The sequence below is a fragment of the Hemitrygon akajei genome, chromosome 8 (assembly GCF_048418815.1).
Source record: "Hemitrygon akajei chromosome 8, sHemAka1.3, whole genome shotgun sequence".
NCBI classification, from domain to species: Eukaryota; Metazoa; Chordata; class Chondrichthyes; order Myliobatiformes; family Dasyatidae; genus Hemitrygon; species Hemitrygon akajei.
In genome coordinates, this window is record NC_133131.1 from 21,070,666 (window position 1) to 21,095,666 (window position 25,001).

General features: G+C 38.5%; 1 protein-coding gene across 1 annotated transcript in view; it reads right to left on the reverse strand.

Annotated features, from left to right (window-relative positions):
- The window catches only part of LOC140731709 (sodium-dependent serotonin transporter-like), a 54,404-nt gene extending 35,287 nt beyond the window's left edge, over window positions 1-19,117 (reverse strand). Inside the window, exons 1-3 of the mRNA XM_073053410.1 lie at window positions 18,965-19,117; window positions 15,710-16,265; window positions 3,065-3,199 (exon numbers count right to left, since the gene is read on the reverse strand). Of these exons, the coding sequence (XP_072909511.1) occupies window positions 3,065-3,199; window positions 15,710-16,139 (565 nt within the window). The 5' untranslated portion in view covers window positions 16,140-16,265; window positions 18,965-19,117. The remainder of the gene's footprint in view (window positions 1-3,064; window positions 3,200-15,709; window positions 16,266-18,964) is intronic.
- Between the last annotated feature and the right edge of the window lie 5,884 nt (window positions 19,118-25,001).

A 25,001-nucleotide genomic window follows, 5' to 3' on the forward strand; every position in this document is an offset into this window, starting at 1 on the left:
ATTCAAATATCAAGCATAGAAATAGATCAGATCTTGTCTGAAAACAAAAAAGAAGCAGAAACTACTGAGGGTGAACAAGGAAAATGAGACGTCGAAATCACATGAAGGAGGAGGATGGCATTCTCCACAGTGTATTCAACAGTAATGCAAGTGAAAATTAGAAACAAACTCCAACAAAATGCCTGGTACCCAAAACATTAACTGCATTTCTTTTCCCCTAGATGCTGCCTGACTTAAATTTCCAACAATTTTATTTTTTTTTATTTTCAAGCAATTGGTTGAATATATACCTTGAGTGATACAAAACTTTTACATTCACTGAGGAGTCAAGCAGAGTTATTCAAGGATACAATGTAAAATGGTATCAGAGCTTTAGCAATGCAAGATTGAAGAGAAAGTTGGATGATATGACAGGAGATTTAAACATTTTTTTGGACAGATGAGTTCAGAAACACATAATGGCCTTCATTTTGATTACATATTAAAATAATTGTACTCAAGCTTCTGAGATTTCCAAATGTTAAATAAGATGCAGTGGTTGCAAAGACAAAGGTAGGAGTTGCCAAAATATGATTGCTTCTGCCAATCCTCTTGAGTAAAGCCCTTCCTAACAACAGTCCTGACACTGGTTCACATGCATTGTGCTTTCCTAATAGTGTGCCAAATTGCCAAGACTTGCACATACACACCTCAGTATTCCACAGCTCCTAAGTATTTTTGTAGTGTAATTGTCAAAGGCACATATTTTCACATAGCAAGTTCCCACCAATAATATTTTTACAAAGAGCGAGAAGCCTCTTTATTCAGTGTTGATTGGGGATAAATACTGGATAGAGCATTGGGGATGTCTTCAAAATATTCTCTACATCCACCTAACTGTGCTGATAGGACCTTAATGCAACTTCTCATCTCAAAGATGGCACATCCAATAATGCAGCACTCCATTAGTGCTGCAATGGAGCATCAGATTTAAAGACTTTCTTTTGTGCAAGTTCCATTAAACCATCTGACTCAAAGGTGCGAGTTCTCCAACTGAGCCAGAGTACAGAATTAACAAAATTGTTTTGTTTGCTGAAATTTCACTTCTGTAAAATTCACATTTCCTCATGTAGCCCTATGAATTCTGAAAAAAGTACTGCGAAAGCTCCATGGCAGAAATTGCAAGTGATCAGAAAGAAAATAATAAGCTTCAATCACTCAGATGTTGGTAGTCATGCCTCTTGGCTGCTGCTTTTAATTATTCTGCTCTAGAAAACTTCCTGTACTATAAACAGGCAGTTTTAGCAACTGGAGAGTAGAGCAAAGTCCTAATCTACTTTTGATGGAGCCTCTGGGTTTTAGAAGGGAGTTAGCTGCATGCCTCAAGGTGTAACAAAATCCAGATTTCACCACTATGCAATGGTTTGTTCTATTAAAGTAAATGGAAGTGACATATTTATTCTTTTATTCTGAATATGATCATTGGGATAGAGTTGGGAAGATAGGTGGGGTAGGGGTGGTGGACAGGATAATAATTTCATTACTTTTTCCACATTTTTCTCTGTTGTGTCCATTTATATTTTCTATCTTTAATTTTATTTTTATGAATGACTCTTCCTTTATGAATAATTCTTATAGCAAAGATCTTTTCCCCCAAGTAAGGCACTGACAAATGCACCACCATCACTTTACCTCTTGCAGAAATCACTAACTTGTCACATAAGGAACAAAAGACCCAACCAACTTTTTAATAGTTTCTGGCACAGCAGACAACAGGCATTCAGTAGTGATGTGTCACCCTCTACAACTAATCCTTTGAAGGTCTCATCCCTCTATATCTCTATTTTTACAAACTACATAAGCCCTGGAAATGTCTGCACTCCTCTAATTCTGGCCTCTTGTTCAGCACCAAATATCGTTCCTCTACTGCCAGTTCAGCTACTGAGGCTAGAATCGCATGGAAATCTTCTTTGCCAGTTTCTTTCTTAAGAACAGCTCTTAAAACCATCCCCTTTAATCAAGCCTTTAGTTATCCAGGCCAAGATCATCTTATGTATGCAATACAACGTGTGCAACAACATGTTACATCTGCGGAAACTCTCGTGTTCTTCTTGTTTTTATAAATAAAAGAACCACAAAGCACTTTAAAGAGATTACAAAGTAATGGACTTGAAGCTTAAAAATGAAGTATGTGGGGAGGTGGCAAAAAGGGCTGAAACTGGAATTAAACTTTTAAAGGAAAAGAGGAGGTACAGAGGCAAAGGCACTAAGGATATTCCAAAATTTGGATTGCAAATGTTTAAAGGCAAAGCTATCAATAAAGTTGAAGGCAGATATAATATTATTTGTAAAGTTCTTTTCTTGTAGAATGTTAAAAAGAAATGGAGAATTAAAGCCAAGATGACAAAAAATTAAATGTTACGAGCAATACACACAAGCTGGAGGAGCTCAGCAGGTCAGGCTGCATCTATGGATGGAAATAAATGGTTGATGTTTTGGGCCGAGACTCATCAGGACTGGAAAGGAAAGGGAAAAAGTCAGAACAAGAAGGTGGGGGGAGGGGAGAAAGTAGCGCAGGGTAGCAGATGATAGGTGAAACCGGGAGAGGGGGAGGTGTGAAGTAAAGAGCTGTAAGTTGATTGGTGGAACAGGGAAAGGCTGGTGAAGGGGGAATCTGATAGGAAAGGTCAGAAGACCAAAGGAGAAAGGGAAGGGGGAGGAGCACCAGAGGGATGTGATGAGCAGGTGAGAAAGTGTGAGAGGGAAACAAGAATGGGGAATGCTAAGGTTTTTTCGAATTTAAAGCATTAAGGAATGACAGCAGATGTTAATTAGCAAGGGTGAAGCTGAAGGGCAGATGGAACTCAGTCCAACATAGAATATCACAGCAAGCTTGTAATGAGCCCAAGTTTCTGTGATTTAATACTGTTTTAGCTCTTTAATCATCTCCTACCATTTAATTTGTGAAACTGCCACATACACAATACAATTCTACTACCCCCATTGTCAAGATATTTTCTTTAAATTTAAATGCTTTTAAAGAAGAATGGCACTTTTGTGTCACTAATGAAGCAAGTAGCCTTACCTTTGAAAATTGGACATATCTTTGCCCATACTGAAATGGCTCCATTTCTATGGTACTGTCCCAATGCCAACTCCATATAAAAGAGTGGGATACCACCAAACACAGCCATCAGAAGATATGGTAAGAGGAAGGCACCTGTAAGTTATGAAATTTGAAAACAGCATGAGCATCATAGAGGTAAACTATCAATTCAAGATTATGATCATCTTAAACTCTGACTTTCAGATTAAAATTGTGTTATCACATCTGATAACCTTAAGCTTATTCAACTGCTTTCCTGATATGTGAGTGGGTGTCCTATAGGTTCTATGCTGATGATGCCACACTGACAAATGGGCTAAGGAATAACAAATGGGAATTTAATTCAGATAAGTGGGAGGTGTTACATTTGGAAAGTCAAATCCAGGGACAATTCTCATTGTGAATGGCAGGACCCTGGCAAGTGTTATAAAACAGAGGGACCTTGGAGTACTCATGATTCACTTAGAGTAGAGACAAGGTAGTGACATAGTAGAGACAATCTATGCCAACCAGCTGGAATATTTGAGGACATAGTCTATTTCTCTCACTGTTGATGTCTTAGATTCCTACCTACTTCAAAAGGGCAGCAATCATTCCAGTGCCCAAGAAGAGCTGGACGAGATACTTCAATCACTATCACCCAGTAGCCCTCACATCTACCATAATGAAGTGATTCAAGAAGTTGATTATAACTAGAATTAACTCAAGCTGGCCTCCTGCTACATTTGCTCCACAATGCATGAAATCTCATTGGCTCTCATCTCTCTGCCTTGGAGCACATGTACATGAGGCTACTGTTTATCGATTACAGTCTGGTGTTCAAAACCACCATCCCCTCAGCACTAATAATTAAGCTTCAAAGTCGAATCCTCTGTTCTTCCCTCTGCATCTGGATACTTGACTTCCCTAATGGGAGACAACAATCTGTGTCAATAGGTAATAACAGCTCCTCTTCACTGACTATTAACACAAGTGCACCTTAACAATGCTTGCTTAGCCCACTGTTCTACTTCCTTCATATTCATGGCAATGTAGTTAATCACATCTCAAATGTCATCTATAAATTTGCTGAAGATACCACTGTTGTTGGTAGAATCTCAGAGAGTGATGTGGAGGTTTGTATGTATGAAGTAGGTTGCATGGTTGAGTGGTGGCACAACAACAACCTTGCATTCAATGTCAGCAAAGCCAAAGAACTGGAGTGGATTTAAGAAGGGGAAGTCCAGAGAACATACACTAGTCCTCATTGAAGGGTAAGCAGTGGAAAGGGTGAGCAACTTCAAGTTCCTGTGCATCAACATCTCAGATGATCTATCCCTAGGCCACATTGATGTAACTATGAGGGAGGCAAGTCAGCAATTCTATATTGTTAGAAGTTTAAGGAGATTTGGTATGCTACCAAAAGCTAGCAAACTTCTGTAGATGAACAGTGGAATGCATTCTGAGTAGTTGAATCCTGGTATAGCGCCTTCAGTACAGAGGATCACAAAAGGATGCAGAGTGTTACTGACATAGCCAGGTCCATCATGGACACAACCCTTCTTACCACCAAGGACACTTTTAAGAAGTGCTACCTCAAAAGAGCAGCATCCATCAGTAAGGAATTACCCTCATCATCTGAGACATGCCCTCTTCTCATTATTGACTTCAAAGAGGTGGTAGAGGAGCCTAAAGACTGATATTCAATGATTTTGGAACAGCTTCTTCCCCTCTGCCATCTGAATACCCCATGAACCTATAAATACTACCTTGTTGTATTTTTTTTGCACTATTTGATTTTGTAATTTATATATTTTCTGCCTTTGCACTGTGCTGCTGCAAAACAACTAATTTTACATCATGTGCAATTGAACAATCTGCTGGTGAAGCCACACTTGGAGTATTATGTTCAGTTTGGGTTGCCCTGCACTTGAAAAGATGCCATTAAACTGGGAAGAGTGCAGAGAAGATTTGAAAAGGATGCTGCCAGGACTTGAAGGATTGAGTTATAGAAAGAGGTCGGACAGACTAGGACTTTATTCTTTAGACCATAGGAGTTTGAGAGGCAATCCTTTTAGGGGTGGATAAAATCATGAGGGGCATAGGTAGTATGAATTCATTCAATCCATTTCCCTCTGTTAGAGTATCAAAAAACTAAAAGGCATAAGTTTAAGGTGAGAGGGGAAAGATTTAAGATGAATTTGAGGGACACACTTTTTTCAAACAAAGTGGTATCTGTATGGAATGAGCGGCCAGAAAAAGAGATTGCAACAGGACAATAACAACTCTTAAAATACAGCTGTAATGGTTTAGAACAACAATTCCCAACCTGGAGTCTATGGACGCCTAGCATAATGCTCTTGGTCTATGGCATAAAAAAGGTCCGGAACCCCTGGTTTAGAAGGTTATAGGCTAAATACTGGCAAATGGTACTAGCTTGGATCAGACATCTCAGTCAGCATGAACCATCTGGACCGAAGGGTTTACTTGTTGTATGACTTTACGGCATCTGATAATGATTTACACAATCACCCACTTAAGCAGCAAGATTATTATCAAGGCCCAGGATACTGTCTTTACTTCATCTTGTTGGAGGTTGCTGACAACTGCATTCAAAGGCTCGAAAATCATCAGTAGTCCAAAATGACTATGTGCTTGGAGAAAGCAGCAGTTGAGTGACAGAGTGTAGACCAAAGTCATGTTAATGGAGCATGCAAAGAACTCTAAAGTCTTCCAAGCTTGTGTCCTTGGTACACGACTCTACAACAGTGTGGTCTCCCTAACATGCAAGACTAAAAAAGGTTAAACATTTTAACATAGAACAGCCCTTTTGCCCACCAGATTGTACCATCTATTTAACTTATTCCAAGAACAATCTAGTGTGTCAGTCTAACATCACCCTCCATTTTTCTTTCATGTATATGCCTAAGACTTTCTTAAGTGTCCCCAATGTATCTGCCTCCGCCACCACCCCTGGCAGCATACTCTGTTTAAAAAAAAACACCTCTAACACCCCCCCCCCCTTTAATTTACACCAATCTCCTTAATATTATGCTTTCTCGTATCAGTCATTTCTACCCTGGGTAAAATTCTCCAGCTGTCCACTGCATCTATGCCTCTTATCATCTTGTACACCTCTATTCATGTCACCTCTCATCCTCCTTCCCACCAAAGAGAAAAACCTTTGCTCAACCTATCCTCATAAGACACTCTCTAATCCAGGTAGCATCCTAGTAAATCTCCTCGGCACCTTCTCTTAAGCTTCCACATCCTTCTTATGCATTTTCTTCCTTTGTTGCCTCAGATATATTGAAAGTATCTCACAGCAGGGCAAGGTCATCATATAGGAGAATTTAAAGCATATAACATTTTTATTTTGGCACACTGAATTTTTAAAAAATCAAAGACACCATTTACTCAGTAAATCCAAGAACCAAACTAGAATCAATGAAAGACCTCAACCAACAGAGCGGACTAACAAATAATGTACAAAAGCCTGTCAACTTTACATTTGTTATTAATCTAATGAAATTTGTAGGATTTCCCATGTTCACTAGATGAATGATAATGGTCATATTCCCAAGGACATTGTATAATGAACTGAAAGTACTGGATGTCCATACCTCTGCTACAAGAGTTGTAAATGAGACAAAAAGATGTCTGGCATCAGCACAGGCAAGAAGGAAACTGGCAACCATTGGAGCCTCCAATTGGTGAGCACTTAGATTGTTAGAAACAGTGAGGAGGAAACGAAATGGAAGTGCAGCTAGCTAAAGAGAAATAGAGTCCAAAAACTGCTTACCCCTTTCCAGCCCAGTCCCTTCAACTCCAGATAACATGGCAGCAGCAGCTTTTTAGAGAGGGACTCCAACAAAAGCTTTAACACAGGATGGTAAAAAAAACCCATCTTGTGTGGTAGCATTCAAATTAAATATATTTGATTGTTCTCAATATTTGTGATGTATTTATGGATCAACAATTCAGAACCTTGAGCTAATAATCCAGAGAATGTAAGACCCACTGTGGCAGGCTGAGAATTCAGAATCAGCTTACAGTAACTGGAAATAAGAAAAAGCCCCTCAAAATAAATCTGATGAATTACTATAAAAGTCCTAGCTTATAACGTCCTTCAGGGAACAAAATCTGCATTCTGCCTGGTCCAGTTTATATTTGACTCTAAATCCACTGAAATGTTTTAACCATTTTACAAAATGACCTGTTTAAGCAACCCTGTTGCAACTGAACAGTTCAGCACTGTGAGTCCTCCACCACATAGAGTTCAATGATTCAAGTCTGTGACACAAGGGTTAGAAGTGTTCCCTTCCCACTTACACATCTTCTAAATAAATAAAATAGTGATTAACTTGAAACTTCCCTCACACAAGGTTTGCTGGTGATGACCATGTCCTGAAAATGAACCAAAATTCCAATCTTGTCACTTAAAACTGAAGAACATAATCATCGTCATCATTACGTGTCATGTCATATTAGGTGGGCGATCGTGCTCCATGATCATGATTATTTTTGGCAATTTATTTCTGCAGAAGTGGTTTTCCATTGCTTTCTTCTGGGCAGTGTCTTTACAAGACATGGGATCCCAACCATTATCAATACTGTTCAGAGATCGTCTGTCCAGCGTCAGTGGTCACATAACCAGGACAAGTGATATGCACCTGCAGCTCTTATGAACATTCACCACCTGCTCCCATGGTTTCACGTGACCCTGATAGGGGAGCTAAGCAGGTGCAATACCTTACCCAAGGGTGACCTGCAGGCTAACAGAGGGAAGGAACACCTTACAACTCATTTGGTAGAGACACATCTCCACCCTGACAACCAAAAGAACATAATAAAATGTTACCCATGAAACAGTAGTGGCAGTACACAGGTTGAAAGAGTATAGACAACACTTACAAGAATGTTGCCAGGTCTGGAGGATCTGAGTCATGAGAAGAGATTGAATCGGTTAGGATTTTATTCCTTGGAATGTAGAAGATTGAGAGGAGATTTGATAGAGGTATACAAGATTGAGGGGTATAGAGAGTGTAAATGGAGGTTGGGTGGGACTACAATCAGAGGTCATAGGTTGAGGGTGAAAGATGAAAAGTTTAAGGGGAACAGGAGGGGAACTTTCTTCACCCAGAGGGTCGTGAGAGCGTGGAACAAGCTGCCAGCACAAATGGTGTATGCAAGCTCAATGTTTAGGAGAAGTACATGGATGGCAGGGGTATAGAGGGCCATGGTCCCAGTGCAGGTCAATGGGAGTAGGTAGTTTAAATGGTTCAGCAACGATTAGATGGACTGAGGGGCCTGTTTCTGTGCTGTGTTTCTATGATTCTAACTAACTTCACCATTCAATTATCAAAGAGATATTCCAAGCAGCGGAAAGGAACTTTACCACAGGATAAGCAAAAAAACAATAAATTAACAAACCAAATTTATTTACTTCCTATTCAATTTTTAACATAGTAGTGTTCAATGAAACTGAATAGGAATTCCTTGCTTGACCTCCAGTAAATAATCATCTGAGATAAGAGATCAAGAAAGGGAGAAGCAAATCACAGGAGAGGTATAGACATAGAAAAAGAACATTTGATATAATAATTGATCACATTCAGATATCTTCTAATGCAATAGTTTAAAACAGAAATAGTACTCCAGTTTTAGGAAGTTTGGATGCCAATATCTGCATTACAAAGTTCTAAAACAAATGGACATGTTTCAAGTGTTAATTGCAATATCTCAGTAGGTCCTATTGCCAAGTAACAAGCATCAAAACAGATACTCCAAACACAAAAATAAAACACACTGAGAAAGCTTGCAGTTGACAGCGAAGTGGATACATGGATTTAAACATCTCAAAAAAAAGATATGTGATATTGTTTGGTTTGGAAACCTGCTGTGCATTTTAATGTCATGTTTTCTTTAGTACTGTAACAATCTTCAAAGCTGTTTGGCAAAATTTATATTTATCTCGATTTATTTCATTATGATGCTCCTGTTATTTAAACTTAGTTTATGCTGTGATAGATTGATACCAGCAGTAATTTCCCATAAAATATTCATGATTTTTAGTTCAACAGATTCAGATTCTTTTCCCCAACTGCATGACTTTTGTAGCTACTAAACTGAGAATGAGGCAATACAATAAGACAGCTTAATCTTGTTAAGTCTATTTCAAATATTTACTGCTTTATTAAAAAATAAGGATAGTCTTTATATCATAGGTATCAGTCCCACAAGTTTTAGGTTACCTTATTAAATCAGCTTAAATATAATAAAAGTTCTGGCATCTGTAATAGAAACCATATTTAAATATGGTGATGTATAACGGTGCCCTGAACGCAATACACTCATAAAAAAATCAGATTTTTCCCATTTGTAATTTTCCCTCACAAGAACAATGTTAGCTGCCTTCAAGTACCTGGATTGTCAGTCTATGGCCAGCCATTAATTACATGTACCCAATGAGTATTCTCTGTATTTTTCTCAGCTGAAACAAATACTGGCTTCTAATTGGTGCCTTCCCAGAATGGTTCTGAAATAATGGAGGGGGGGGGTGTGAGTGTGGGGAGCTGATATCAGAAATACTCAATGGTAGATCTTGAACACTTGTATAACCATAATATTCCATGAATCTTTAAGACAGTATTTACATAATCTAAAACTAGAATCCTATCCTTAAACAGAGTACAGAAGGTCACTTCATAGAGCACATCACCTTTGTTTTCATTTTGTAACAAGACGTGTTATAATTTTGTAAAGTGTTAATCCCCCCTCCCCCCCCGACTTTGAATTTTTTCATTGTATCATTGATCAAGTACGTCAAAACACAATAGTCAAGAGGAAAAAAAAACATTATTCATTTAGATCCCAATAAATTATCATTACTGTTGTGAACTGAAATATACTACAACCATAATAGGATAAAAATACTATACTGGAATCCTATATTCTTAACTCAAGCATGAGACTATCTCTATCCAACTTGCTTAGGAAGGTATAACATCAATATCAAAACAGTTTAAATATTCAAATACAAAGGCAGCTCTGTGTAAAGAATATCAAGTTCAAGTTTATTGTTATTTAACTCTATGTATATATAACCAAACAATGTTCTTCTGGACCATGGTGCATCCATACAACATATATCACACACAGCCAAAATATTAAAATAAACCAAAATATTATACTACAAATAAATTAATAAAATACAATTCAAAATGCATGTAGTAAATTGCAACACAGGTAAGCGGTAAACAGCTCGCTGTCCTAGTGACGAGGCCTCTGGGGTGGCAGAGTATTCATTCATCTCACAGCCTGACAGAAGCTGTTACCCAGTCTGGCAGTTCTAGGCATGATGCTCCTGTATCTCCTTCCTGATGGCAATGGGTCAAAGAGCATGCGGGATGGGTGGTAGGGATCCTCAACATTGCTTTGGGCCCTTCATCTGCAATGCTCCCAATAAATGGCACCAAGTAAGTGGAGGGATACCTGATGATCCTCTTGGTGGTTTTTACTGTCCTCTATAGGATCTTGCCTTGCAGCTTCTGTACCGAACAATGATGCAGCCAGACAGGACACTCTTGATAGTGCTCCTATGGAAAGCTGTTATAATGGGGGGGGGGGGGGACTCTTAAATGGAATATAATGGAACTTTTACTCTTCAGAAAGTATAGATGCTGCTGTGCCTTAACTAATGAGGAGGTGCTGTGGGTCCAGTTTAGATCATCCATTATGTGCTCACCAATAATTAACCAATCAAAACTGTTTTCAGTTATCAAATTTTATATGACTAGTTAAAGACCAGATGATGATGATGATAATGTTTTTTAATGAGTTATTATAATCTGCAATTCATAAAACTCTGAAAGGTTGGAGGAAACAGATTCAATACTAACTTTCAAAGAGGAATTGGAAAAATAATTTTAAGACAATTTACAGCACTATGGGACAAGAGAAGTGGACTGGAATTAATTTTTCAGAGAACATAATGGTCTGAATGGCTCCTCCAGAATGACATGATTTTATGATAAATTATGATTCTGTGATTCTTCAAAATACTTGATCATTAATTAATTTGTACAAGTATAATATGAAAAATTGAATTTGCTTGTACTAGGATTTCAATTTCCTTTTTTCCGCTTTGCAGTTTGTATGCAAGTGGTTTCAGGGTGGCATAGACAGTAGAGGTGTTCTTCTACAGCTCCAGTGACCCAGGTTAAATCCTGATCTCTGGTGCTGTCTGTCTGGAGTTTGTATGTTCTCCTTGTGACTGCATAGGTTTCCTCTTGGTATTTCAATTTAAGCCCAAAGATGAGAGAGCCAGTTTGTTATATATGATAACATATTGGTGTGAACTGAGGGAGAATAAAATGAGATTAGTGTTAATGGGTGCTGATGTTAATGGGGACATCAGTGGAGATATAGTGGGTTGAAGGCCTGTTCCCTTGCAACATGCCACTATACAGCATAATTTGCACCTTTTTTGTGGTGACTAAGGACTTTTATTTTTACTTACAGCAGTATATTTTAATCAGTAATTACAAATAAACTACTGTATATTATAACATAGTTAATCAATGCTAATTTTCTTATACAAACCCAATAGAATCAATATTCACCTAATATTATCCTGGAGCAGACATTTTATTCCAATTTACAAGTTTATTCAACAAAGCAATTGTCTATTCTAGTTATCCAGCAACCAAATGATTTTTAACCTCCATTTCTAGTTTGTGCAGCATAAAATTGAGTGCAGAATTTAAATGGCTGAAACTAGAAGTCTGTTCTTTTGAATTGGCTGCTTTCACAATGTCTGATCCTCTGAATAATTTGAATTCAAGCGTTTTACTTCCTGCTGAATAGCATAGTCAAGTTAACAATAAAATTAATGCTCCAGATTTTTAAAAATCCAGATGAGTAAAGTGAAAGCTTTTTCCTTCAAGTGAAATGTACCACAGAGGAATACATTTCGTTTCATCGACTTAGTTCAACCTTTTCTTCATCAACTGATGCTGGGTACAGGCCTAAGGATATTAAAAGCAATCCAAAGCCTTTACTCATGTCACCATTCTTAATGAGATACTGGATAGTGGACATAATTTGCTTCTGAAGGGATTAGGGATAAAGGACAAAACCCAAGGTTGTCCTTAACACTTGTCCCAGCAGGAACCACTGCAGAACAAGTAGGAAACTTAATACTGATATCATATTCTGACCTCCTTTCCATCCTAGATGGTGAAAAGATACAATCACAATTCTTCAGCAGAACTACCGAATTGTGAATGGACGAAGGATTGACCTTGTTACATTGAGACCGAGTACCAGCTGGAGCAGTGAATTTGGAATTGAGTCAATGCAGTGGTTGTGGAAGTCTTGTAACTCTCACAACATTGTGGGCTGAAGGGTTTGTTCCTGTACTGTACTAAGTTATATGTTCTATGCATCACAGAACATAGAAAACCAAACAAGCACTAAGTTAGTTCTGAATTTAACTTATTTTAAATAAAATAACATCAAGAAAAAAAATCATCAAAACTGCTGTAAAATAAAAGTAAAAAGTGTAATTGTATGTTAACATTTGAAAATTAATTTCCAGTGCATGTTATCTTGTCAGATGTCACCTCCTTGAAGAGTTAATACATGAATGAAATAAAAGCTGTAAGTACTGGAAAAACTGAGCAGGTCAGGCAGCATCATTGGAAACAGATATACACTTAATCTTTTACAGTCAGTAATACATTATCTCTATTTCCATGTCTCATTTCTCAGATGAATGTAAAAGAACCATTGATGTTACTTCCAAGAAAAGCAAGATAGTTATCTCAAATAACACACACAAAATGCTGGTGGAACACATCAGGCCAGGCAGCATCTATAAGGAGAAGCACTGTCGACATTTTGGGCCGAGACCCTTCGTCAGGACGGACGAAGGGATAGTTATCTCTAGTGCTTTGTAGCATATTGGTCTCCAAACCAAAATTACTAAAATTGATTGCCCGGTCGTCGTCACTTGACAGTTTGTGTACGCTTGCTGTGTACAAATTAATTGCCAGATTTCCTCCAATCGTAACTATACTTCAAAAAGTATTTCATTGGCTGTGAGGTACAGTGGAATGCCCTGAGGATTGTGAAAGGGCACTATACAATTGCAAGTTTCTTTCTGCATATTTAATCTGAAAATTAGTATGAGAATTAGTACATGGTGATTTTCTTTTTAATATGTAGAAATGACCCCATCCACACTTGCACTTCTGTCTTGCTAGATGTTGATATTGCTACCTGCATTTATTTTATTATTAAAAGGTAGGCCAAAGGCAGTTCAAAGTGCTAGTTGTTGCATAATACAAAGAAAACGATCAGAGTAGCAAAAAACAAAACTAGATCTTCGTTTTTATACTTATTACTGCAGACATTCAAATTTGACACACCCTTTTCAGAGGGAGAACTTTGCCAGAAGTGTGTTTCTAGTTATTGTTTTACACAAATTGTGGACATGTAGGATTGTTAAGACAGTGACTGGGGCAAGTTTCATTTTAAACACTTTGGTCTTTTTGAAAGTAGGGGTTATGGCCTTTATGTTTGCAAAAGCCTTTTCACGTGATAAGCTGGTAGAGCGCTGCACTTCACACCGAAATCAAGAAACATTATAGTGTATTTAACTCTCTCCCTCCTCAGCAACTAAAGGAGTTTGAAACAAACAGTTTGAGTGAAATGTGAATTCCAAGTATATTTTTGTGGATAGAGTGAAGTATTAATGCTCTTGTTCAATACCGGGGAGGGTAAAATGAATTCTACTAACAAAACAGCACAATTAATAATTTCCCACTCATAAACCTGCTCCACCATTCAATAAGGTCATAGCAGGGCTGAACCTGGCCTCAGGTCTACTATCTCATCTGATCCCCATAACTCTCAGCTTCCTATAGTCAAAAAAAAATCCGTCTCAACCTTCAATATACTATAGTTCTTTGGAAAAGGGAGTTCTAATTAATTAACAAAATTCCTCCTATCTCTGTTTTAGATGGGTCATTCCTTATAATGAAGCCCTTTTTCTCTACTTGTCCTTCAGATGAATCAACCTTTCAGGATCTCATGTTTCAACATGTTCACTTCTCATTCCTCAAAGCTCTATAAAGTATTGGTTCATATAATGTCATTTTCCTCATTAAATAATGCCTCCATACATGGAGTAACAAAAATGAACGTACTCTGTAAAGCCCCAAAGGCAAATTTATCCTTCATTAACTAACTAATGAGACCAAGACTATATGCAAGTATTAACTCAAAGTTTTATATCATTTTATCAAAACATTACTGCTTTTGAAATAAAAACAGAAAATGCTTTGCAGAACTGCATGTCTTGAGCCTGAAATACTAACTCAGATTCTCTTTCCTAAGGCAGCGCTTGCCCTGCTGTATGTTTCCAGCATTTTTGGTTGTATTTCAAATTTCCAGCATCTGCATTTTAACAAACGAAATCATTTATTACTTTTGAAATGATTGAAATTGATGATTCCTCTTACAAGGCATGTTCAACTAGGAAGAAAAAAAAACTTTTTATACATCATTCATCCCAGACTTTCAGAAATCTCTTGAAACATTAACTTTTCATTATCCCTCACTACACAATTTAGCAAGCAATGTTTGGATTAATATTATGCTGAGGACCAAACAATGTAAAAGCTGCATATAAGAACATGATCCTTGCATTATATGTAAATTGACTTTTACATTCAACAATTTATATTGTATAAAGCAAAAACAAAAAGTTGGTTGAATAACCAAAATAGAAAGCTGCCTTGTTGAAGTTTAGCAAAGGATTCATTAAACTTGCTGTAGTGGTCTACAAAGGCACAATGTTTTTGCATATTCAGGTGTTTCAGAAAATTAGCAATGATGGTGAAAGCAATGAAATACTGGTGTCAAAAGTAAAGACAGACTGCATTAAACAGTCTTCACAAAAAAAGATTCAAGATTGTCCATTCTCATTCTTCAGTATACCAGTGTAAAGGAGAACAGAAATGCTTGATACTCCAGATCCCATGCAACATACAAAAACACAAAATATAAAAACAGAATAAATATAAATGCAATCGTACCATACAATGCAAAATAACTAATATACATAGACTATGTACATAAAGTGGTGTGGGAGGGAGTGAGTGGGTGGAGGTGTTGATCAGCTTGACTGCTTAGGGGAAGAAACTGTTTTTGAATCTAGTGGTCCTGGTGTGGATGCTGTGTGTCCTCTTCCCCAATGGGATTAGGACCAACAGTCCATGAACAGTGTGGGTAGGAGCCTTAAGGGCATTACTGGCCTTTTCTGGCACCTTTCTTACACATGCCCTTGGTGGCATGTCGTCCAATAGCGTCAATAAACAAATTACATAGTTTACATTAGCTTTGAGATAATTGAGAAGGGAGTCAGGATGAGATGTGTAATTTTTAGCTTGTTATAATCTGGAATGCATTTCTTAATAAAATGGCTAAAGGAGATTAGTTAGCATTATTCAACAAGGAACTGTAAGGGCCGAATGTCCCCGTGCTACACCACGCCACAATACTAGTGCACATTCAAGTGCGATTTTCACAACACAACATGGTAAAGAATTGTATAATTAGATGTCAGCTTCAACTTACCGCCTCCGTTTTGGTAGCAGATGTATGGGAATCGCCACACATTGCCGAGGTCGACCGCATAGCCTATGACCGAGAGCAAAAAGTCTCCTTTTTTGCTCCAAGTTTCTCGGCTGTCTGGAACCGTTTTATCCAGCTCCTGAAGTCCATAACTGTCCGACGGAACGCGACTGGGGTCGTCAGCCTCGTCACTATTACCATTGGGTCCAACTGGGCTCTGAACAGCTGAGTAATTATTGGATATATTGCCCTTTTCGCTCAAGTTGGAGGGCGCCTTGCTGCCTTCCTCGTGGGTCTTGTGGCTCGATCTGGGACTCTGGATCAAAACTCCATTCTCTTTATAATCCTCTTCCTCCTTCAGATTTTCCGGCGTCAGCTTCTCGGAATTAAGGGGCGACACCTCTTTGTGTCTTAAGTGAAGGATCTTCGCCATTCCGCCGGCCTATGGGACTGTTTTGATGTCCATTGGACGCAAAACCTACTATCTGGCTCCTGATCCACTCCAGTAAAGCCTCCTGGTAGAAATCTATTGACTGCACTTTACAACTTCCGTCAATTCCTGCAGATAACACATACATACACAGGAAGAGATAAATATTAAACAATGACTCGAATACAATATCCATTGAACAAACGGTGTACATTATATTCAGATAATGGGGAGTCATTATTTAAAAACAAATTTAGAAACATTACAAAACATTTAAACCCCCAATTTGCCCTATTGACTTCCAAACGTTCGTGAGCTTTTCTTTTCCATGGCTAGCTCTTTTCCAAGAATTTGGGACTACTTTAAGTAAAATACATTTCATACCTTGGATTGATTCTGTGAAAAAGATACAGTAATCGGTGTTTTTACGAACCCGGAACTTAAAAAGATGTTCATTGTGTTTATGTACACTGCCTTTATTTTTCTGATGTTGAAAGACCCGAAACGGCCGGTGATGTGTCCCAGCGCCCACCGGGTTGATAAAAGTAAGTAGTGTTGGACCAAGTTAATGAAGGCATGGCCCAAAGTTTTATGGAAGTGCCTATCCTCAGAATCAGTGGAAAGCGACAATGTTTACACAGGCAAATTAAGAGCCTTTTAAAGGACATCTATTACAATACAATTAAATTTAATCCTTGTACCCAAAAGTAAAAATCTATGAGTACTTCCAAATTTTCTAACTCAAATTAACTGTTTCTATCCGAAGGGTTTTACAAGTGTCTATGGGAGTCCTAGGGATGAAGAATAATGTCTTACAGAAGTCCGCGTAATTAAAAACATTTATTACGGTGCAAGTATTAAAATGTATTCCAAATTCTTACCATCACAGCAAAACTTGAAAAATGTAGTGGGGGTTGCAGAGTTCGGAAAGACGGCATACCACCTTATTGGGACAGCTGACATTTCTTAATCTCGCTTTTTCAGTAGTATTTGTGCGAACTCAGCTTCTGCTTAAAATTAACTGTTCGCACTTAACTGCTCGTCATTAGGTGACTTCATGTTCTGCATGATGCTTTCTTTCTACCCAAGCCACGACAAACTACTTTGGGTGACTCCTTTTTTGTGGTGCAGATCAGTGGAAAAAAATCTTTATTTTATGAAAAAAACAAGAGTTCCAAGTATATTGTATTTACCTGACGGCCCTTTATGGTCTAAAATGTATACTCTTCTTATATTGATGCTTATTCACTTCGGTCAAAGGTAGAACAGTTAAAATACTTTGGGCTCGAATTGGGTTTAGAAACACATCCGATTTGCACTCCAGTCTTAATGTCACGAGTTACAAAATGAGTCTGGCGCTCCTATTGCCGTGTATTGTAATCCCCTTATTAAATATAAAAAATACGGAATTGCAGATTGTTCAAAGAAAATCTATTAAACGAAGAAATGATTGTGCCTCATTTGATTTCTTAGCAATCCTCATGACTAGAGAGTCAGTGCGTCTTAAACTAAATATAGCGGACTAAGGAAATGACTTGGAGTATTGTGTGCAGTTTTGGTCTCCAAATTTGAGGAAGGACATTCTTGCTATTGAGGGAGTGCAGCGTAGGTTCACAAGGTTAATTCCCGGAATGGCGGGACTGTCATATGTTGAAAGATTGGAGCGACTGGGCTTGTACACACTGGAATTTAGAAGGATGAGAGGGGATCTGATTGAAACATATAAGATTATTAAGGGATTGGACACGCTGAAGGCAGGAAGCATGTTCCCGCTGATGGGTGAGTCCAGAACTAGAGGCCACAGTTTAAGAATAAGGGGTATTTAGAACAGAGATGCGGAAAAACTTTTTCACCCAGAGAGTGGTGGATATGTGGAATGCTCTGCCCCAGAAGGCAGTGGAGGCCAAGTCTCTGGATGCATTCAAGAGAGAGTTAGATAGAGCTCTTATAGATAGCGGGGTCAAGGGATATGGGGAGAGGGCAGGAACGGGGTACTGACTGTGTATGATCAGCCATGATCACAGTGAATGGCGGTGCTGGTTAGAAGGGCCGAATGGCCTACTCCTGCACCTACTGTCTATTGTCTATTGACTTTAAAATGACTTCCATTCCGGATCATGGTATGTTAATTGAAAGTGGTACTAGAAATCGAAAAGATAACCTCGAGGACGAGGATGCATTTTAAAAGTGGGATCCTATTTTGACTTCCGAGTCTTAACGAATGAAGCTTTCTCATAACTATTTCCCACAATGTAACAGGTGCTTCCAGTTAAATCCCTTCAGTTTTGAAGGAAAAAGTAATTACAGCTAATATGATGTACTTAGCACACACAAATTTTAATAAAACCGCACACTCTTCCATGACATGTGTAGGTTTTCTACTCTTAGTTAATTGTCAAAACCTTCCTCACATCTCAAGACACTGACTGTAGTCTGCATTTCCCTCGAGCTATTACTTTAGAACTCACGAAGTCGTGCATTTATCTATGGTAGCTTTCGCAACCCTGAGACTTTTATATTTCCTTTGTTCTTTATTTTATAATTATCAAACTGAAAGGTCTGGGCATAGAGTTGCATGCTAAAGAAAGGCAGTTCCTTCTATAAATGCCTTGCAGTTAAATAAGCTTGTGTGAAAGTACAATTCAGCTATTGCCAAAAACAATATTCAATACATTTTTATAATAAACTCGCTATCAACAAATTGATACTTTCTTCCTCAGACAAATCAGACACAGCAACAAGAATTGCGTTCTCTATCACAGTTACTTGTCCCATTCAAAGCATATAGCAAAGGCTATTACCGTTTCTACCAAACCTGAACACGTTACCTCTCACTGGTGTCCCGGTACGAAGCTTTCTCAAGGAGTCGTATCGTTCTCAGGCAGTTGGTAACCTGAGCTCCGTCGGCGAACACCACCTCCCAGGAAGTGTGGGCAGTCCAGCATATTTCCGAGCTTTTGTACAGCAGCTCTCTCACATGGTTTGATTTTCAGATAATCTGGCTGCCAAAGAGCTGTTTACCACGTTATCACGTCATATAAACTATGCCAAAGTTTATGTTTTACACCCAATATTCTGCACTTTCGCACAGGCGGACGGTCGTCGATTTTTTTCCCCACTCCTTCTCTCAAATGGATAACGTGACAAGAAGGTCCAGTACAAATAGACTGCTAAATGATAAATATTTTAAGCAATGCATCTCCATGTTTTGAGCTGCAATAAAGATGTGGCGCAGGGAAGTCTATACATATTATTGACTTAATCGTGGCAGTGAACAACTTCAATAGGACTTTAAAAAGTTAGATGTAAAGGCGCATCTGTTGTATACACCATTATCTAAACTCAGCTCTTAGATCTGGTATTGGTTGCGGTTTAGTTGAAAGTGTTCCAACCCCTATATCAGGAGGTTTGTGTATTTACTTCACAGTTCATCGATTCGAAGAGAAAATGAAACAATAATGCTTTTCTCCCAGAGGCTCTTGCAGGAGAGCTTCTGCACTTTGAAGCGGGAACCCAAAATAAAACCTGAAGCAGATGTAATTGAAAAGGAAAAGAAAACGCAGATTCAGTTAATCAACAAAAAGAAAACTGCCGAGAGTACTTGTCAGATCAGGTAGCATCTGTGGAAGTTAGCTTTTCAGGCCATTAGCACAGAGCTGCATCATGAAATCACGCATGTCTTAAATCGGTTGTAACGAGTGTTGGTAAAATATCCCGAAAATCAAATCTGAAGCAGCGCAGGGAGTTATCACGCGTGTCCTGGTCAACTGTTTTACTTCTCAGTCTCCAGAAGTTAAAATTGGAATATCACATTATCTTATGATTTTGCAGACAAAATTGGAATATCACATTATCTTATGATTTTGCAGACAAAATTGCAGACATTTTACTGCAGACAAAGTACTCTGTTGGCCATAAGATGTACTGAATTACCCAGAAATTATTTAGACATTATCTAGATGAAAACTAGTTTCTTTTTATTCATTCAAACTCACCTCATTGAACAGTTTTAGAAAGAATGTTGGTGCAAGCAGCAGGTTCTTTGCAAATAAAGAGCAAGAATTGCTAAATTAATGTACTTTGTTAACAAAAATGGAATACCAATAATTACATAGATAATTAGTTCAAAATGTAGTATAATTCATGGGATTGCAAAAACTGCTATTAATATTCAGTTATTTACTGAACAAGTGGCGCCATCTATTAGAGATTGAGGGCATTACAAATTAAGTGACGAATATTCGTATGAAACAAAAAACATGGGAACACAGGAACAGGGGACAGCTAGTTTGCTCCTCAAACCTGCTCAATCATTCAGTATGATCATGGTTTATCTAATCTTGGCCAAAACATCAATATGAAAGATTAGGGTTTCTGAAACAATATAAGTACCAGAAGCAGAGGAACATACTTAGAGTAGCCAGAGTAAATTGCCGTAGTATTTGTTATAAACATTATTTTTTTTAAAAATGGGCTTATATTAATGTGGATTTCTCTGCAAAACCAGTTTTATTGTTCATACAGTTGTCCCTTAGGTAACAGATCTGCTGTGGTCCCTAATGCTTCTAGGTAAAGAGATCCATGAGTTTAATGCAGTGACAATGAAGGAATTGCAACTTATTTCCAAATTGGGAAGATCCCACTTGCTTCAAAAGGGCAACAATTATACCACTGACCAAGAAGAGGGGTGTGAAATGCTGAACTGACAATCGTCCAGTAGCAATTACATCTACAGTGATGAAATGCTTTGAGAGGTTGGTCATGGCCAGAATCAATTCCTGCCTCAGCAAGGACTTGGACCCACTGCAATTTGCCTGTTGCCACAATGGGTATATGGCAGACGCAATCTCAATGACTCTTCACACGACTTTAGATCACCTGGACAATATAAACACCTAGGTCAGGATGTTGTTCATAGACTATAGCTCAGCATTTAACACCATCATTCATACAGTCCTGTCAATAAGCTTTGGAATCTAGGTCTCTGTACCTCACTCTGCAATTGGATCCTGGAAGACCACAAACTACGCAAGCTGGTATTTATAACTCCTACTCACTGACAAGCAACACTGGCACACCTCAGGGATGTGTGCTTAGCCCATGACTGTGTGGCTAGGTGTAGCTCAAACGCCATCTATAAATTTGCTGACAACACCATCATTGTTAGTAGAATCTCAGATGGAGACAAGAGGACATACAGGAGTGAGATATACCAGCTAGTTGAGCAGTATTGCAGCAACAACCTTGCACTCAACATCAGTAAGACTAAAGAGCTGATTGTGGTCTTCAGAAAGGGTAGGATGAGGGATCACAAACTAATCCTCATTGAGGAACTCAGGTCCATGGAAACTCAAGTATTGTGAAGGATGTAAATATACAGTTGGTTAGGCTATAGTGGTGGACAAGGGAATAGAATTATTTTAGCCCAATAGCCAATTAGTACCATAGACTCAAACCTGGTAGCACTTCTCTCATGATTCCTTTTAAAATTTTAAGAGATAAACCTGAAGCAAGGTGAGAGAAGGAGGTAAAGAGGAAAAATACAGTACATTAAGTTAGAATGCAGGGAAAAATTATTGAGAAAAGAGAGTGATGCAAGCTAAATGCTGAAGGAACTCAGCAGGTGAGGCAGCATCTAGAAGAGGAAAATAAAGAGTCATCATTTTAGACCATTAGGATTCAATCCTCTTCCCCAAAATATTGATGTTCAATTCCATCCATAGATGCTACTCGAACCTGCTAAGTACCTCGAACATATTGTGTATGTTGCTCAAGATTACCAGCATCTGCAGATTTCATGTCCCCAGTGACAAAAATGACAGAGGTGCACTGAAATGACAGTAGGCATCTTGGCAGTTTGGCAGACATATTGTTTGAAAGCAAGCAGCACATGTTTAGCTGCAATCTCTTAGCAAATCAAGGGGAAACATCCAATTAGATAATCCAACCCAATGATGGGGCAGGAAGATTTTCAACTTGGTTCATTACAATCCTTCGCAAACTGTTGTAGGCGATGCCAATCAACAGCCTGATGCTTCATTTCAAGGCCAGAAATAGATTTTGGAAACTAGAGCATCAGTGGCATCCCAACCAACAATACTGTTCGGCTTTTTGGCCAGATGAAGCATGTCTGTGGATACGGTAACCAATCCCTGGAGAGTGATCAGAGTTGTAGTGGATGCGAATGCAGGAGCAGTAGCAGCTAAGGTGGGTTGTGCATTACTGACTCTTCAATCCCAGATCAAATAGGAACTGACTTCTTTATTCCTTTTCAGAATTTCTGCTGTGTTGAAAACTATTCTCTTCAAATCAATAGTGTTGAACTAATCAGGAATCTCTTTGAACAATGTGCAAAAAGTTACACATCTATGTAACTTACAATAGTCACAACTTTTATATATCGCTATGGTTAATCCTAAATGTAGACAATTCACAGTGCAAGAAAATTAAGTTCTAATACTGAGGTTTGCATTGGCTACAGGTAAGCGTATATATTTCTTGTTCTGGTATCCAAGTTAGTCCAATATCCTAAAATACCTTTGTCATTTGCCTTAAATATCTTTGTCTTTGCCTGAAATATTGACAAAAATAAGCTATTATTATTAAATATTATATAATCCAAACTGCACTAGATTTTCAACAGAGGGCTACAGACAGTAATCTAATCTTGCTACTCAGCTGTAGAAGAAGAAAATTACATTCAAGTTTTCCTCTTGTGGTTTGTAACAATGTCCAAATCTAACAATTTGGTATTACTCTGTTATCCCTTGCCAGACATCCAATATCCTCTATTTGTTTTTAAGTTATGGCTCTCAGATCTCCACATTAAGTATTAAGTATGAGTAATTTGATTCTTAAACAAACCTGAGCACTCTTTCAATTAGCTAGCTGGGTTCTGATAAATCAGATGGATAGTTTATTCTGAATTTTGCACTGGGAAGCACCATTGCATTTTCATCTTTTTACCATCAATGACCTATTGGAAGTATACAAGCCATGTTTTAATATAACCAGATAACTAATCTGACAGATTCTGTATTATATTTACAAATTTATCTCATACAGTTAAATAAACTCTAGATTATTATCCCATTTAAAGACCTTCAGAGAAAGTAAATTATATTATATACTATTTATATTAATTTCCAGGTCCAAAGAAATCAACCTGTCAAACTAAGAGCTGCATAGATATCAGTTAATTGGTAACCAACTAATAGTTCCTTCTGTTAATTTAACTATACAAAAAATGTGCTTTGGGGGAGAAAGTGTGCTTTGTTGGATGAATTGTAAGTTGCAATGACTATTGTGGGCAATGTATCCAACACTAACAACAATATTAAATTTCAACAGCATTGGATCTTTAAGGTTGTCATAGCCGAATAAGGTAGTGCGGATAAGTTCCATTACCTATTAAGTGTTCCCAGTAGTGTGTGTCTCAAATAGCCCGATGGTTTAAGATGATCCTGGTAATGCATAGCGACTACTTACGGGCAGCAGAAAAAGCACAAAACAAAGGAATGAAGAAACTCTTTTCTGACTTCTAGCTGGGTACGGCTATCAATTTTAACTGATGTTTCAATAACAAACTCTGCCATCTCCGTCAGGGATGATGCCTAGGCATGGCTAGTCTGGTGGTGTTTATACCCCTGTTGCTTGTCCCTACTGATTGGTTAGTCCTCATCTAATCAGATTTCTGCTGTCCCACCTTTTCAACAATCAAAAGCACTAGATCCTTTTTCAAATCAAAGGAAATTACTATACACTTTACTGATAACACTTTAATAATAATAATAAAAATCAATACCAGCTATGGAGAGCTGAGTAAAGGGTGGTTGAGGCAAGCGGAGGCAGAGGCACAGGTGAGGCATGGGTGTGGCAAGCGGTGATGAGTGGCAGGAGAGACACAAGGAAGGCCTGGTCATGCTAAGTGGAGCTGGGGTAGAAGCACAGTCAAGGCATCCCTGAGAAAGAAAAGCCCCAATGCCTAAGTGCTGAGCTAAACTGGAAAGGTTTGGTAAGGGCTGAATCATAGCGGCGGGGTTCAGGCCCCAGAGCGGTCTGAGAGTGAGGAATGACCCAATGTTTGTACAATTTAAATGCCAGGATAGATTGAAAAGGCCGGGGTGTTGGATCAGAGGCAAGGCGAGGTCAGTTCTGCTCGCTGATCCACAACATTTACTTATCTCTACACTGAAATGCAGTGCCAGCTGCAGTGATACCTGACTTCATGTCTTTTGTAAAACTCCAGTTCTGAAGCCATTTGCATACTTTTATTGTTTGCACGATTGATTTTTTTTCCTCTCTCTCTGCACACTGGGTGTTTGATGGTCTTTTTAAAATGGTTTTTTTTGGGGGTTTCTTTGTTTTGTGGCTGCCTATAAGGAGATGAATCTCAAGGTTGCATAATATATACATTCTTTGATAATAAATGCACTTTGAACTTTGAGAACTAAGTCCAGCTCCTGGGCTCCACATGTGGCTTAGCTACTAAGCCTGACTGAACCCTTTCTACTGTAAGAAGGGGCAAAGGTGGGTTACTGGTGCCTTAAAACCAGTCACTTCGGGCAGATGGGGCTCATCAGCCATGGTTGGCAGCTCATCTAAGGAAAGGAAAACTCTGATCTCAAACTTCTACTTTTTTTGTGGCTATACCCTTTCATGGGGAAGGCTTTGGGAGTAAATCCAGTGGAAACATCTGGAGCTGCAGTCCCTGAGGCAGTCCTACATTGAGTTCAACGTTGACTGGCGATTCCTGCAACACCACTGGTGTCAAATTGTATTGGCCTCTGCTGTTCCTTTGGATTCATCAGTTGTGTGGAGAGGGGAGGGAGAGGGGGCTTCTTGGATGGCTAACAGCTTGTTCTC